This window comes from Poromitra crassiceps (genome assembly GCF_964638095.1).
Source record: "Poromitra crassiceps genome assembly, chromosome: 30".
Classification (NCBI taxonomy): Eukaryota; Metazoa; Chordata; class Actinopteri; order Beryciformes; family Melamphaidae; genus Poromitra; species Poromitra crassiceps.
In genome coordinates, this window is record NC_139652.1 from 15958337 (window position 1) to 15972324 (window position 13988).

The following is a 13988-nucleotide window of genomic DNA, read 5'->3' on the forward strand; positions in this document are numbered from 1 at the left end:
TCTTTTCTTTCTTTCTTTCTTTCTTTCTTTCTTTCTTTCTTTCTTTCTTTCTTTCTTTCTTTCTTTCTTTCTTTCTTTCTTTCTTTCTTTCTTTCTTTCTTTCTTTCTTTCTTTCCTCTCCTTCCCAGCCTCCTTACTGGTAGTCGGTGGTGCTCCCCTTCCTCTTGCGGGTGTATTCCATGCCGGGTGTGCTGATGGAGCTGGAGATGAGGTCGGTGGAGCCGGGGGACATGAAGTCGGTCATCGTAGACGAGATGTCCATCCTTTGGTCTGCCATCAGATCATCTGCAGCACAAAGACAAACATCTCTGTTATTCACCAGGGTATCTAAACACCTCTGTTATTCACCAGGGTATCTAAACACCTCTGTTATTCACCAGGGTATCTAAACACCTCTGTTATTCACCAGGGTATCCAAACACCTCTGTTATTCACCAGGGTATCTAAACACCTCTGTTATTCACCAGGGTATCCAAACACCTCTGTTATTCACCAGGGTATCTAAACAGCTCTGTTATTCACCAGGGTATCTAAACACCTCTGTTATTCACCAGGGTATGCAAACACCTCTGTTATTCACCAGGGTATCTAAACACCTCTGTTATTCACCAGGGTATCCAAACACCTCTGTTATTCACCAGGGTATCTAAACAGCTCTGTTATTCACCAGGGTATCCAAACACCTCTGTTATTCACCAGGGTATCTAAACACCTCTGTTATTCACCAGGGTAACTAAACACTTCTGTTATTCACCAGGGTATCCAAACACCTCTGTTATTCACCAGGGTATCTAAACACCTCTGTTATTCACCAGGGTATCTAAACACCTCTGTTATTCACCAGGGTATCTAAACACCTCTGTTATTGATCGGGGGAACCAAGTGGCTTTTTGACTTCACCATGAGGGGGTACTTGATCATGAGAGAATACCTCAGTACACTGTACCGCAGTGGTTCTCAAACTTTTTCATGTCAGGGACCCCTAAACGGACACAAATTAGTCCATGGACCCCCATTTGATAAGACAGGGACCCCCATCTGATCAGATGTTTTGCTTTTAGATGTTTTATTACAGAAAGTGTATGAAGCAAGTCCCTAAGCAAGGTCAAGATCAAAGATGAAACATCACCAGTGGGATGAGTTTCACACATGGACAGGGTGAGGGACTGAGTGCAACAAGGACCTTCAGGGGCAAAGATTAGACAACCTTTGGAACCTCTACACGTCATGCAGTAAACCTCTACACGTCATGCAATAAACACTATTGGAAATCCTTTGTGGGGGGGAAAGAGGGGAGGGGGAAGAAGACACTGGCCGTCTCCCAAAGACGGGCTGAAAAACATTTGTCTGGTTTGTTTACAAGTTGAAAAATGCCGGGAGTGTCCCTACACAAGGCCAGAAAGTTATAATGTCACACTTACCACAGATGTTCATCACAGCCTCTGTGTTAAAATCATCTCCTTCCATCCACTCTAGAGCCCTCGACTGTGGACGCAAGACACAAAACCATCATGTTTGCAACAATGAATCATCAGTGAGTCATTTTGAAATTGTGCAATAAAAACAAGAGCGCGCGTGTGTGTGTGTGTGTGTGTGTGTGTGTGTGTGTGTGTGTGTGTGTGTGTGTGTGTGTGTGAGAGTGTGTGTGTGTGTGTGTGTGTGTGTGTGTGTGTGTGTGTGTGTGTGTGTGTGTGTGTGTGTGTGTGTGTGTGTGTGTGTGTGTGTGTGTGTGTGTGTGTGTGTGTGTGTGTGTGTTGCCTGGACACCGTGGGCAAAACATGCCATCTGGATCAAATGTGGAGAGAGAATAAAGAGGAAGCAGTTATCGTCTGCATGCACACATCTCAAATATTTTTTTCCGCCAGGAGAAATAGGACATACTGTACCATATACTTTTCATGAAGGAAATAAACCTGAGTGGTTATGTGTGGTGCGTGTCCCAATTACCCAATTTCAACCCACAAAAGTAATCAAAGTGACTCCAACTGATGTTTTCCCAGCTGAATTTGACCCAGTTTTGCACCGCCTAACCACTTTCAGAAATGCTGACAATGACTCAAAGACACCATCATCGTGCTTAAACAGCCTTCCCTTTAGCTGGCTACCTAGTTACATTAGGAGTTTACCTAAATAGATAGGACACAGTGTACTAAGTGGCTAAATTCACGGCTTGATTTGTGTGCAAGAAAATCATATCTTTCCAGTGGGTGCTAGTGACATTTTGAACAAATACAGCACCAGTTTATTGTTGACTATAATGTGGTTAAAAATAGAAAAGTGTGATAATCCCGTGTGTTGTTTACGTGTGATGATCCTCCTTTGGTTTGTGGCAGTGGAGAGAGTAACAGCCCTGAATCGACCCAGCCGCCTCCCCGGGTCGATTCAGTGCTGTTATATCTCCACTGCCACAAAGCAAAGGAGGATCAAAATGACCCCCATTCTGTATTTGTGACTTTTATACAGAGCGGTGAGGAATAATGACACTGCAAAGGCCCAGGCTTCCACAGTTTGTAAAAGAGGCAGTTGAGAGAGAGAAATTGCAGTGAGTCTTGTTCCTAGTAGAAGCCATTTGCTGAAGAGGCAAAAAGCTCCCACCTTGCCAGTGCTCGTAAACACAAGCCAGCTACTAGGACAAAGAACAATGCACCAGAAATGGGCATGAAGATATGAATGTACAATGTGAATGGAAGTGCACTTATGATGTGTGGTATTTCCAGTGTGGCACTAGTCGTGCCACACTGGAAATACCACAGTAGTCTCTAGTAAGGAGACATGATTTTTGCTTATGTGCTGCAGCCTCAGTTCCAACTGGTTGTGACAATGTTGTCTCCTCCTTGCTCTTCCTCTTAGATCAAATGAGTTAAAAAAAAAAAGTAATCTTGTCATTTACTGCACCAATGTATATGACTCAAAGGAAAATGTGCACTGAAACACTGTTAAATAAAACACCTTTGAATGAAAGCAACACGTTTACTGTCCTTCGGGGGGAGGTTGTTGAAAATCATTCTGGGAAATGTAGGAAATCACTAACTGCATTGGAAGAAGACAAAGCAGGTTGAGGTAAGAGAGGAAAAGTATCCGAGGGTCGAATTTTCCTTGAATATATTCCAGTTCTCTCAGGAAGCAGACTGAAGCTGGACACTAGATCAGTGGTTCCCAACCTTTTTTGTCGTATGAACCCCTTGAGCTGTTTCGCCAACAGTACCCCCTCACTCATGCCTGTTGATGATTCTCCTAAATGTCTTCTATTAAACTCATATTAATTAGTATCTAACACAACTGATTATTAAATGAATGAACAATTCTGACAGGTTATGATTGAAGCCATTCATCCAATGTTTGCTAGATACTTGGTTTTGCATGCAGTTTTGACATGTGTGAACGGTGACCTCTTCACAGAGTAGTGTAACAGTTGACACCTGCCAGGGGGGGGGAACCATTGCACATACGAGGCTTTAATCCCAGGAAACGGGATTCCCGGGAATTGCCATCTAAGCCATCTCCCGTTTCCCAGGAAATGAATGACGGGAAACCGGGGGGAAATGTTGTTGTATTTCTACATGCAGAACATATTGGAATAGGCCTATATTTAGAAATATGCCAACAGTTTACTTTCTTAAAAGATATAGCCTATGTTTTAAAAGAACATATATATTTAGGCTACTGTAAGCATTGTAAATCATAAAATGATCATGATGTTAAGGCATTTCGGACTTCGGAGACATCAGTGAATCTATCAATCAACCAACCAATCAATTTTATATTTATATAGCGCCAAATAACGAGTTATCTCAAGGCAGATTTTAAGATTAAATGCTGTACTAGCTTCTCCGACAACAAAGCTACAGCCAGAAATTTGAAATTTGATTATATCCTTTGTAGAGTGGAATTCATTTCAGACTTTATTTCGGCGTGTTTTGGCTAGATGCGGCTTTGTGTGCCGGTGGAACACACTGAAAGCTTATTGCACCAAGCCTAATTAATAAACACAAAGCCTGCAATGTTTCTTTTCTTTTCTACTGATAAAAGCTGTGCTGTATGCAGTATGAAGATTATGGCACGGGCACGACTGGAAGACGAGTGCGCGGCCGCCAGAGCGCAGCCCATATCCAAAGCGCCCCGCGGTGCTGCCAGGTATGACAGCATCTTGATGTCGTGTGTAAAACAGTGTGAAAACGGGCTGATTCAACGACGCGTTTATGGCTGCATTTGTTCCACACCAGTTTCCACAACTCTCTAATAAAATGGTTAGCCTACTACAGGACTTATTCATACTCCAATGCACTATTGCTGAATTATATAAACCCTAACTGCACTATAGGCTATATGTGCTATAGGCTATATAGGCTATATGTTAATTTCTAATGTTTTGCCTTAATTAATAGTTATTAATGCCACCAAATAATACATCAGGCTGGGAAGCAATAGGTTTATTTTTCTCCTTGATGCATGAAAATAAGAAATCTGGGAATTCCTGCGAAAGAGGGCTTCAGTTCCCGTTTCCCGGTATGCCTCACTTTCAGGAAAAATATTAAACCCTAGCACATACCATTTTAGCAATGGGCTTATGAAATTACTTGGAAATGAATTGTAATCCCCAATGAAATTAATTGTAATCCCCAATCCTTCCAAGTATCCTCAAGTACCCCTAGGAGTACACATACCCCTGGTTGGGGCAACAGCAGGTTAAATGATTGAGTGTCTACTCTATGGGATAAAATAACATAATCACGAGCTCATAGGCATCTAGGAATTGAGCGAAACTGAGCAAGTAAACTGGGGGGAGGGGGGGGGGGGGAGGGGGGTTACCAGGCTTTGTCCGAGTGTCGAGGGGAGGCCCGCAGTGTCACACTTTGAAAAGCCCATATGCACTAGAGATCAATAGGCCCTCCTTGGTTCTATACAGCCTCTGAAATATGGGTTGGAGTAGACTGTACATACAGAGCAGGGCTTGTGAAGGCTCAGCTGGTGCAGGTACCTGGATAGGAAACTGGAACAGGCCTCCCTGGTTGGCCCGGTGTCGTCTGGATCAGCCTGGTCTGATGCGTTCTGATCTGGTGTCCGTCTGCTTTGATTCTGTTTGACCTAGATTCATCCGGGTTGATGTCGTCTGCCCTGGTGCGATCTGTCCTTTAGGCAACTGGTGTAACTGGTCTACCTCTAGAGAGAGAGAGAGAGAGATGAGGAGAAATGACAATGTCAATAAGGTCTGATGTTTTGTTTCATTTACAAGCCTAACCAAGGGCGAATTTTCCATAGAGACAGGGGGGACGACATGTCCCATCTTTTCAAAATCCAGATTATGTCCCCCCCACTTTTTCACTGCAAAAATCATGGACACGGGTCGACATTAGTCTTTCAGAGGTTGTAGCAGGCTCCTTTCTAAACCTAGAGTTAAGAGAACAGTATCATATGAAACTAGAAGACCTAAGGCCGGGGGTCGGGGTTGTCGTGTCCCCCCCCCCACTTCTCAAACCAAAGTTACGCTGGCAACTGCCTTTGAAAAATCTAAAAATAAAAAATATACAAAATACAAGAGATCAGAAAAATAAACAAGACCTAAATGAACACATCAGCATCTCCATTTTGGCAAACCCAAGAAAAAGCTAAACATGGCGGGCGTTCAAATAAATCAAGAGAAGACCATTCTGTTCATTACAGCTGACCTGAAAAATGGAATAACTGAATGTAGGCTAATTGAATCGTTTCCTGGAGTTTGCTCTATTTGGTATGCAGATGAAGGCTAAAAGTAGATTCCTCTATTTATGCAGTGAGGTGTAATTTCCGTGACTAGAATGATGAATATGATTTCTTGTCAAGAGTGTCTGCTCTATACTGAAACCTTGAAGAAAACACTTCAAAGCGTCTTGCAGATTCCCTTATGCTGACCTGACACACTGTCACAGACAAACTGCCAACGTCAGAATGAAATGGTGAGAGTTTTGCTGGAGTTGTGGTGCGCTCCCTCCGTCTCCATCGTTTGGTGTGAGGTGGTGATCAAACTCAGTCCCAGCTCTCTGAACTCAGTCAGTCTTCTTCTCGTCTTGACATTCCGACAAAAGCAAACGTGTTTAATATTATCGGGAGTCTTTAGCCTTGGCTCATGCAAATAGTGTAGTTCAATGACGTCACCATTGCCAACAACAACCAATAGTTGGGCTTTCTCCAGCACCAAAACAGGACAGCTCTGGAGTCTCTCTCTCTCTCCCCCCACTTCTCCTTGTTCTCTGTGTTGACTGCACCCGTCAAGTTGCATCCATTACCTATGCCTACTGTCTTTTCAAAATAAAATCACTTACATGTTCATTGTTCAAGGGAAATAACAAAATAATAGGCTAGGGGGAATAATTGGTCAAGTACAATGGGCAATGGGATAAAATCCAAAAACAAAACAAAAACACAGACCTTATTTCATGCATTTAACAGAAATCCCCATACAAAAACCCATTGTCTTTTACACCTATGAGCTAAAGTGCTAGCGACGCGTCCAGGTCTTTTACACCTATGAGCAAAAGTGCTAGCGACACGTCCAGGGCCCAGTTGCACAAAGCACCTTAGGTTAAGATTTCCCTTAGGGTCCGAGTTCAGGTGTCCATAAAATCGAATCGGCTGCACAAAACACCCTTACATGTTTTCCTTAAAATGTTTAACCTTATGGAGAAGATTTAAGGGTGTTTTGTGCAGCCAATTCTATTTTATGGACACCTTAACTCTGACTCTAAGGGAAATCTTTACTTAAGGTGCTTTGTACAACTGGGCCCAGGTCTTTTACACCTATGAGCTAAAGTGCTAGCGACGCGTCCAGGTCTTTTACACCTATGAGCTAAAGTGCTAGCGACGCGTCCAGGTCTTTTACACCTATGAGCTAAAGTGCTAGCGACGCGTCCAGGTCTTGCGGACTCGTTCCTGTCGTACTCTATTACATCAGCAGTTTCTCAATACACACTTGTTTCAGCCTCACTGGCTTTTAAGGCAACGGTTCCCAATAAAGAATTTGAGGCTATGTGTGTTATTCCTATGATCTTGAATAGGCCTCGCTTAGTTTAGATTGATACACATGAAAAGGTCATTTTGACCTAGACTACTGTATTCTGTCATTTCATTCAAAGGGGATATTGTAGCACTTTTAACATTGCCATCCGCAATTGGCTGATCTTTGGTGCCAGGTGTCACCTTCTATACAACAGGTGGTGGTCAACTGGGTCAGCAGGTTATATCATGCAGATTTGGGTTAAGTTACTGTTTAACCAGTGTCAAAATGTAGCTCCGGATACAATAGCCTAATAAGCCTATTCAACTTTTACATGAGTAATTTGTATTTAGAAAATGATAAAACAACTTTGGCTTATTAGTAGAAGACATTTATTACACATCAGTGAGTGTAATTGTATTCCTTGCATGTATTAAATCTGAGCTCTTGTGTCTTTTTTGCTGCAGACATAGCTCCCCTGCTCTGCAGTCCTCCTCTCCTCTTCAGATACTATCGGCTTGTCTTTCACTGCATGTTCCCCCTGAGACGGCTTCCTAGAAGTCAATTGTTTGCGACTAGTTGAAATTCCAAGAAGGATGAATGAGGCCAGAGTTTAGACAGACTTCATGCGTAGGCCTAACATGTGATGCTGGTTACAGGTTACATAGTCCTCTTTCTTATTAGCAGTCTGTTGTCCAGCCGGGACACAAGATCAAAGACATGTCATGTGCTGCTCCTCTTGCTCCCTCACTGCCTTTTACAAGCAACAATTAGCTATCATCATTTGACGAGATGCCTTAATACAGTCACAGTTAGGAGGCTGTCAAAGCAAACATGATTTTCCATCTAGTTCACTTACCTACAGTGTCCATAAACACACCTGTTCACAAACATACACAGTGTAATTCTGACTAGCAGTTGGACACACTCTAGTACTTTTATCCAAGTAGATTAACTCCGGGTTGCACTGAAGGGAGCCATGTAGCCAAACTGGTTAACCACCATACCTAATAAATTCATTGACCATCACTTGCGGTCACTCATTACATTCAAACATTTCACAAATAAAAACAACATAAGGTCAATTATGAATGAAATACACACATTAATTACTGGTAGGCTATATTATGTCAGACCTCGCTAAACAGATGGGGTAAACAAATGCTTGTTTCTGTCTATTGCAGAAAATCGTCGTGGGAAAAGCTACGGACACCCAGTGCTAATTTTATTTAACGACTTCGTCGAGTGAAGTATTAGCCTGGCTGCCACTGGATGACACTGTCATTCAATTTAGTGTTTTATTGGCTGCATGTTGTCCTTAGTGATTGGCTGCCTGCTTGTTCTACTGATTGTTTAGAACTATTGAATTCAATAGGTGATTGGTTGGCCAAGCAGCAATGCACCAATAAATAAGGGAACGTTTAAGTGAGATGGGGGAAGACTGTAAGATTGCACAAGCTTTACGGGAGAAAAATAAATAAATAAATAAATAAAAATAATATATCATAATTATAATCATCATCATCATCATCATCGTGGGTGATTGGAATCCTGAAATCCTGAATATCTCCTGTATGCTACCGGAGAAGAAGAGGTGACCCCCCCGCTTTGGGGGGTCGCCTAAAAGTGAATGTGCAGGAAACCCTCCCTGGGAGCAAGACCGGACAGCACTGGTGCAAAATGTGAAGCTGGAGAAGCGAAGTAGTATCAGGTCAGGACAGTCTGGGCAAGCTCTTCTACTGGGACAAAGCAGGGGAAAACCACTGTGTCATGACTGAACACTGAAAGGAACCAGTGCCGGAGTGGAAACTGGGTCAGCCAGTCTCTATGGTCTCAAACCAGCCAGCCTCATTTCCATCTACCTACCACCCTACTTCTACTCTGTCAGTGAGTCAGCAAGACATTCAGGTTCATTTCCCTACATGTAAGTCTACTACAGTCTACAAGCCGCAGTTGGTCAGAAAGTGAGGCGGTCAATGAAGTGGCCAGTCAGCAAGTTCCTCGGCCATATTATGCACAATCTCCCCCAATCACAAACGCTTCCAACGTGACAGCCAGCCAGCCAACCAGTCAGTGAAACAGTTAAGAAAATCATTTTTGGTCGGTTAGTCCATCAATGAAACAGCCAGTCAGCAGTTGGCCAATCAACATGGAAACACTGGCCGTTCTTATTCCCGTCAGCCTCTGAGTTCACAGCGACCTTTTGGCCTAACAGTATCAGATCCATGCGGACACAACCTGCCCCCTCGACCTTCAGCAACATCTCTAAATTCAGGGCCGCTTTCTCCATGACTATGCCTCTACTGCACCTCATTAAACACGTAGAAAGAAACGCACATATCAAGATGTTGGAAAGGCTGGATCCTGCCTGGCAACAGCCTCAGTCTACGGTAAGAACACATGGGTTGGTGTAGCAAAAAGCCTCCTTGCCAAAGCTGTACGCTGATTCATAGAGCACCGTTATTAGTTAGCTTTGCAACAGGACAATTATTTTAGTTTGGTCAATTCAGCCTAAATTATATGGTGAATGTTAGTAGGTATACCATCATCACCTAACCTTAATTTAAGACCACGTGAAATGGGAAATAACCTTTGAGTTGTTAACCCATTGATACCTGATGCAGCATTTGCGTGTATATCCCTAATTTGTGTGTATCCCTTTAAGACCGCGTTAAAGGGATACACACACAAATGCTGCATCAGGTATCAATGGGTTAAGCAAGCTATTACATAAGCAAGGTGCAAATAGGTAGCAGTGAAGTGCTATTTCTGTCACATGACCGAGGAGCATTCAGAAATGTTGTCATGCTAGTTTGGCTCAGTCCATCTGTCTTGCGTGTAAAAATAGCTAGATGCTTAGGGCATTGTGGTAGAGTCATGCTACCATGTAGCACACGTGCTATACTGTTTTGAAACACATTTCTTGTTAAGGAGCTGTTTACGTGATGAGCTGCACTACTTGTGGTTGTTTTTAGCGATGGTAACACAATTTTTTTATTGTATATGCGTGCTACAATTTTATGGGCTGTGCTAAAAAACTATCAACCTCTGTAGCACCAGTCAGTGCTATGTGCAAAAAAAGTGAACATACAGACAGAACGGTATCAATCACAATCCAAGAAGCGATAAAACGTCCTTCCAACACAATAACTCTCTCACACTGCAATGGCACCTCACACCCGCTGTCCGATTATCCATCAGATGTTCAGTAAATAAATACCAACTGCTGACTGTGAATATAAACATTACGTAAACTTCTTATAGTAATTACAAGTAGGATGGGAATTGATGGTAGGCTGTGATAACAAATTGCATAAACGTGTCAATACAAGAAGTAAAATATAGCAGCAAATCCACCAATGATTGGGTTGAGGCGATGCTGCTGCTTTCCTGGGTAACAAAAAAATGTGTATTAGCGGGACTTTTGATGTAAAAAAAAGGTATTAGAATACTTTGAGCCTCGACATTGCCTTGATTTAAAAAAAAACAATGCAGCTATGGAACTCATCAAGGAAAAGTAAATAAGTAGGCTAAATATCGCACAAGATGGCCTTGGCTTACTGCAGCACTACACTAGCATGCTCGAGTACACGAAAAGCATTACATCAGTGTGCAAGATGGCAAAGCATCTTCACAGTAAATGTCAACCTGCTACTCCTACGTTAGCACAGTGTTAGCATAGGGGCTCATAGTGTGAAATAACTTCAGATACCACACCAGGGTTTCCACTTTGCACCAGACATTTATAGTGGGGGCACAACCCTCTGATACATTCTGAGTGCTGCCACCATCGTCCACTAATGAATACATAGAACCTCATGCTCAGATGACATCCCAAGCAATGTCATGGAGGCCCGTCTAGTTCAGCAGCAAAGACTGTTGTTTCGTCCACTCCACTGATTTGCCAGACTCAGTAAGCACAGTCAAAGTGTGACTGGTTTACTAAGTCTACCATCACGTCTTTGTGACCATTTTTATTAAGGTAGCAAGTTGCAATGTTGGGGAAAAGGAGAGTTTATTCAATAAACTCTCCTTTTTTTCTCTAAATGTTGACAATTTTGTAAAATAAAAAATTTATTAAAAATCATATTGCCCAATCAAATTCCTTAAGAGAATGCATTGTTGTCTGGGAGTTGTGTAGAGAATCAAGCAGGGAGCAAAGCAAGATGTGGCTGCCTTTGTAGTTGTGCACAGCATAATAACCGAATCAGTAAATAGTCCGCATCATTAGGCTTGTATTGGCTTCATGCGGGCACGTGCGTGTGTGCATGTGTGTTAAATGACTAGGTTTCTAGTTATTCAATATTGATTTCTTTCTGTTTCCTACTGATTCAGATGTGCCAACTGTGGATGCATTTGATGCCAATGTGGACATCACCACTGGTGGCTTTAGACACATCTACTTGGCTGGCTTATCAAATATGAAATTATACATGCCACTAATTGCCAAGCCTTGTTTGACTTGGAAAAGGAAAAGCTCATGGTTGCGGTTAGCCTATTCTGCTGCTCGCCCGTCCCGCTGAGGCACTTTTTAAGTAATTTCCTCAGGGGATCCCTGGAGAGAAAATGTTCATTATGACATACACAATATTTAATGTTTAACAAAATACTGTTGTTGTTGTACACTGCAGAGCTCTCAACAGATAGCTTACTACTAGTACAGAATAGAAGTCGTTTCTCAGAAATTTGACCTGCCAAAATTTTCCCTCCAGTGTTTCCATTTAATTTTTGCCATATCTTTGATCTTTCCACTCTCACTTCTCACATTGATGCTTGTTTCCTTGTTGAGAGCTGATATTGAGTCTCACCTTCCTGACCAGCAGGGCAATTAACAGCAGCTAAACCAACAACACTGGTTATTACCACCCTGATTCACTTCAAACTGCTCTTATCACAAACGCCTTCGTGGCAAACTAGGAGTTAATCAATACTGATAAGGGCTAATAATGTGTGGGACTACCTGACTATGAGCAACAACAACGCTGTCAGTCCAAGTCTTAAGTTCACAGCTGTTCTGTGCTGCTGTGAGGGAGGAGGTTGACACACAGACAGTACTAATCACATAACTTAAAGACAGCTATTTCAGAAAACATACAAATAAGACATAATTAATTTAGTGATACTTCCAAGAGAAATAAGGTTTGTGAACTCTACCCCTGCATCATATCGGTACAAAATCGGTGCACAATCCACAGAAAAGGTCTATTATTTTCATTCCAGCTATAAAAAACAAACAAAAAAAAAACTATATTGGTCATTGGGAAATCCCCCCCCCCCCCCCCTCTAAAATCGGTATTGGTCACAAAAATCCCTATCAGTCAGGCTCTACTTAACAATCTAGCAATAACCTAAATCGTACAAAATAAACATGAAAATGAATTGTTGATCAATCGTCACCAGTTTTTAATAAAGGATGCCCAAATAGATCCACAGTAGACAATGAACCCCCATTTGATAAGACTGCCCATCAGTAACAGTCCAGTAGACGGTGATATATAGTGATAACCATATATGAGGAGAGTGAAACTATGATCAGTGCAGTCATCCGACCTTATAGACATTCACTCCTCTCATTTCTATCGGGTGAGACATTAGCTAATAAATATAACGATTCCTCGTCTGCTGTGGGAGGGGGGGGCTCTGAACCCCCCTAAAGGAGCCCACAAGGTCCCTGGACCCCCACTTTGGGAGAACCACTGCCGTAAAGTACAAGACAAAGGACACTGCTGTACTGTGCATGGTGCACGACGAATGCCAGTGCCCAAAATCTGATATCACATCATGATCTTTTTGGCAATCACTGCGGAGAGAGAGAGAGAGAGAGAGAGAGAGGGGGAGAGAGGGAGAGAGGGAGGGACTGCAGAAGAGATGAGAGGTTGCCACATTTCCACTGCCAATGCCAAGACTGTGTCACGACATTTCATGACCAAACATTAAGCCAAATGCTCTCGTAAAGACCAGCGCTTTGTTATGGGTCACTCCTGTAGCCACACACATGCTACCGTGTTGTTCTGTTGGAAAAGACAGAGGAAGCTCTGGAGTTACTGGTAGAGGGATGGATGCTGTCGAAGAAATCGTGTCCCAGACACCAAGGCCTGTTTACATGGGTAGCCCAATGGTTAGTAAACAAGCCTGCCTTACCTCGATAACACAAGAGCTTCCCTTGAGCCCCAGTAATTCCAATCCTGCCAACATTTAATGCTCGCCTGGCACAATGTGGGCGGCTTTCCCACCCTTTTATCCATATACATGCAGCCCCGTTGGCTAATATTAGCATACAGTAGCTAGCTGAGGAACGCTAACTGTCAAGAAAAATGGATTTGGCCAACGAGCTAACGTTAGCGTCCTTGCTCCTGCTCTAGAAAACCACATTGACATGACCACAGCACAGGCAGGGAAAACATCGACGCTAGCCATCACGGAGAAAATGGAAAAACACAACATAATAGTCGAGGTGCAATATCGATAACTAGGGTCGTTTTCGTGTTGTACTTACAGCGGATCCAATGCGATAGGTCTATCCATTTAAAGACGCTGGGTAGAATGTAATAGCAGCCGTCAGAACTGTGACATAAACGATCTTCAATCGGTGACCCAGTTTCTCTTCACCGTCATGCCTGTCGGACCACTAACCTAGTTTTTCAGCCAATGGCGTTGGGGGAGCCACCATAGCAGCCGCTCTAGCCAATCAGTAGACGGTTCAGGTCAGGGAAATGATGGGCGCGCTAGTTGGCCAATGACGGCCAGGATGGAACGGAATGTGTGTGTGTGTGTGTGTGCGTGTGTGTGTGTGTGTGTGTGTGTGTGTGTGTGTGTGTGTGTGTGTGTGTGTGTGTGTGTGTGTGTGTGTGTGTGTGTGTGTGTGTGTGTGTGTGTGTGTGTGTGTGTGTGTGTGTGTGTGTGTGTGCGCGCGTGCGTGTGCGCGCGTGTGTGCGTGTGTAACATTCTGCATTAAGTAATTTAGTTAGGTTATAGACCAAATCACCGTGACGTCACCATGTAAACAAATTTACTTCCG

General features: G+C 43.0%; 1 protein-coding gene across 1 annotated transcript in view; it reads right to left on the reverse strand.

The window, feature by feature from the left end:
• The window catches only part of bmal1a (basic helix-loop-helix ARNT like 1a), a 29974-nt gene extending 16406 nt beyond the window's left edge, over nucleotides 1-13568 (reverse strand). Inside the window, exons 1-4 of the mRNA XM_083663121.1 lie at nucleotides 13467-13568; nucleotides 4979-5160; nucleotides 1422-1485; nucleotides 138-285 (exon numbers count right to left, since the gene is read on the reverse strand). Coding sequence (XP_083519247.1) covers nucleotides 138-285; nucleotides 1422-1467 — 194 coding nt within the window. The 5' untranslated portion in view covers nucleotides 1468-1485; nucleotides 4979-5160; nucleotides 13467-13568. The remainder of the gene's footprint in view (nucleotides 1-137; nucleotides 286-1421; nucleotides 1486-4978; nucleotides 5161-13466) is intronic.
• Between the last annotated feature and the right edge of the window lie 420 nt (nucleotides 13569-13988).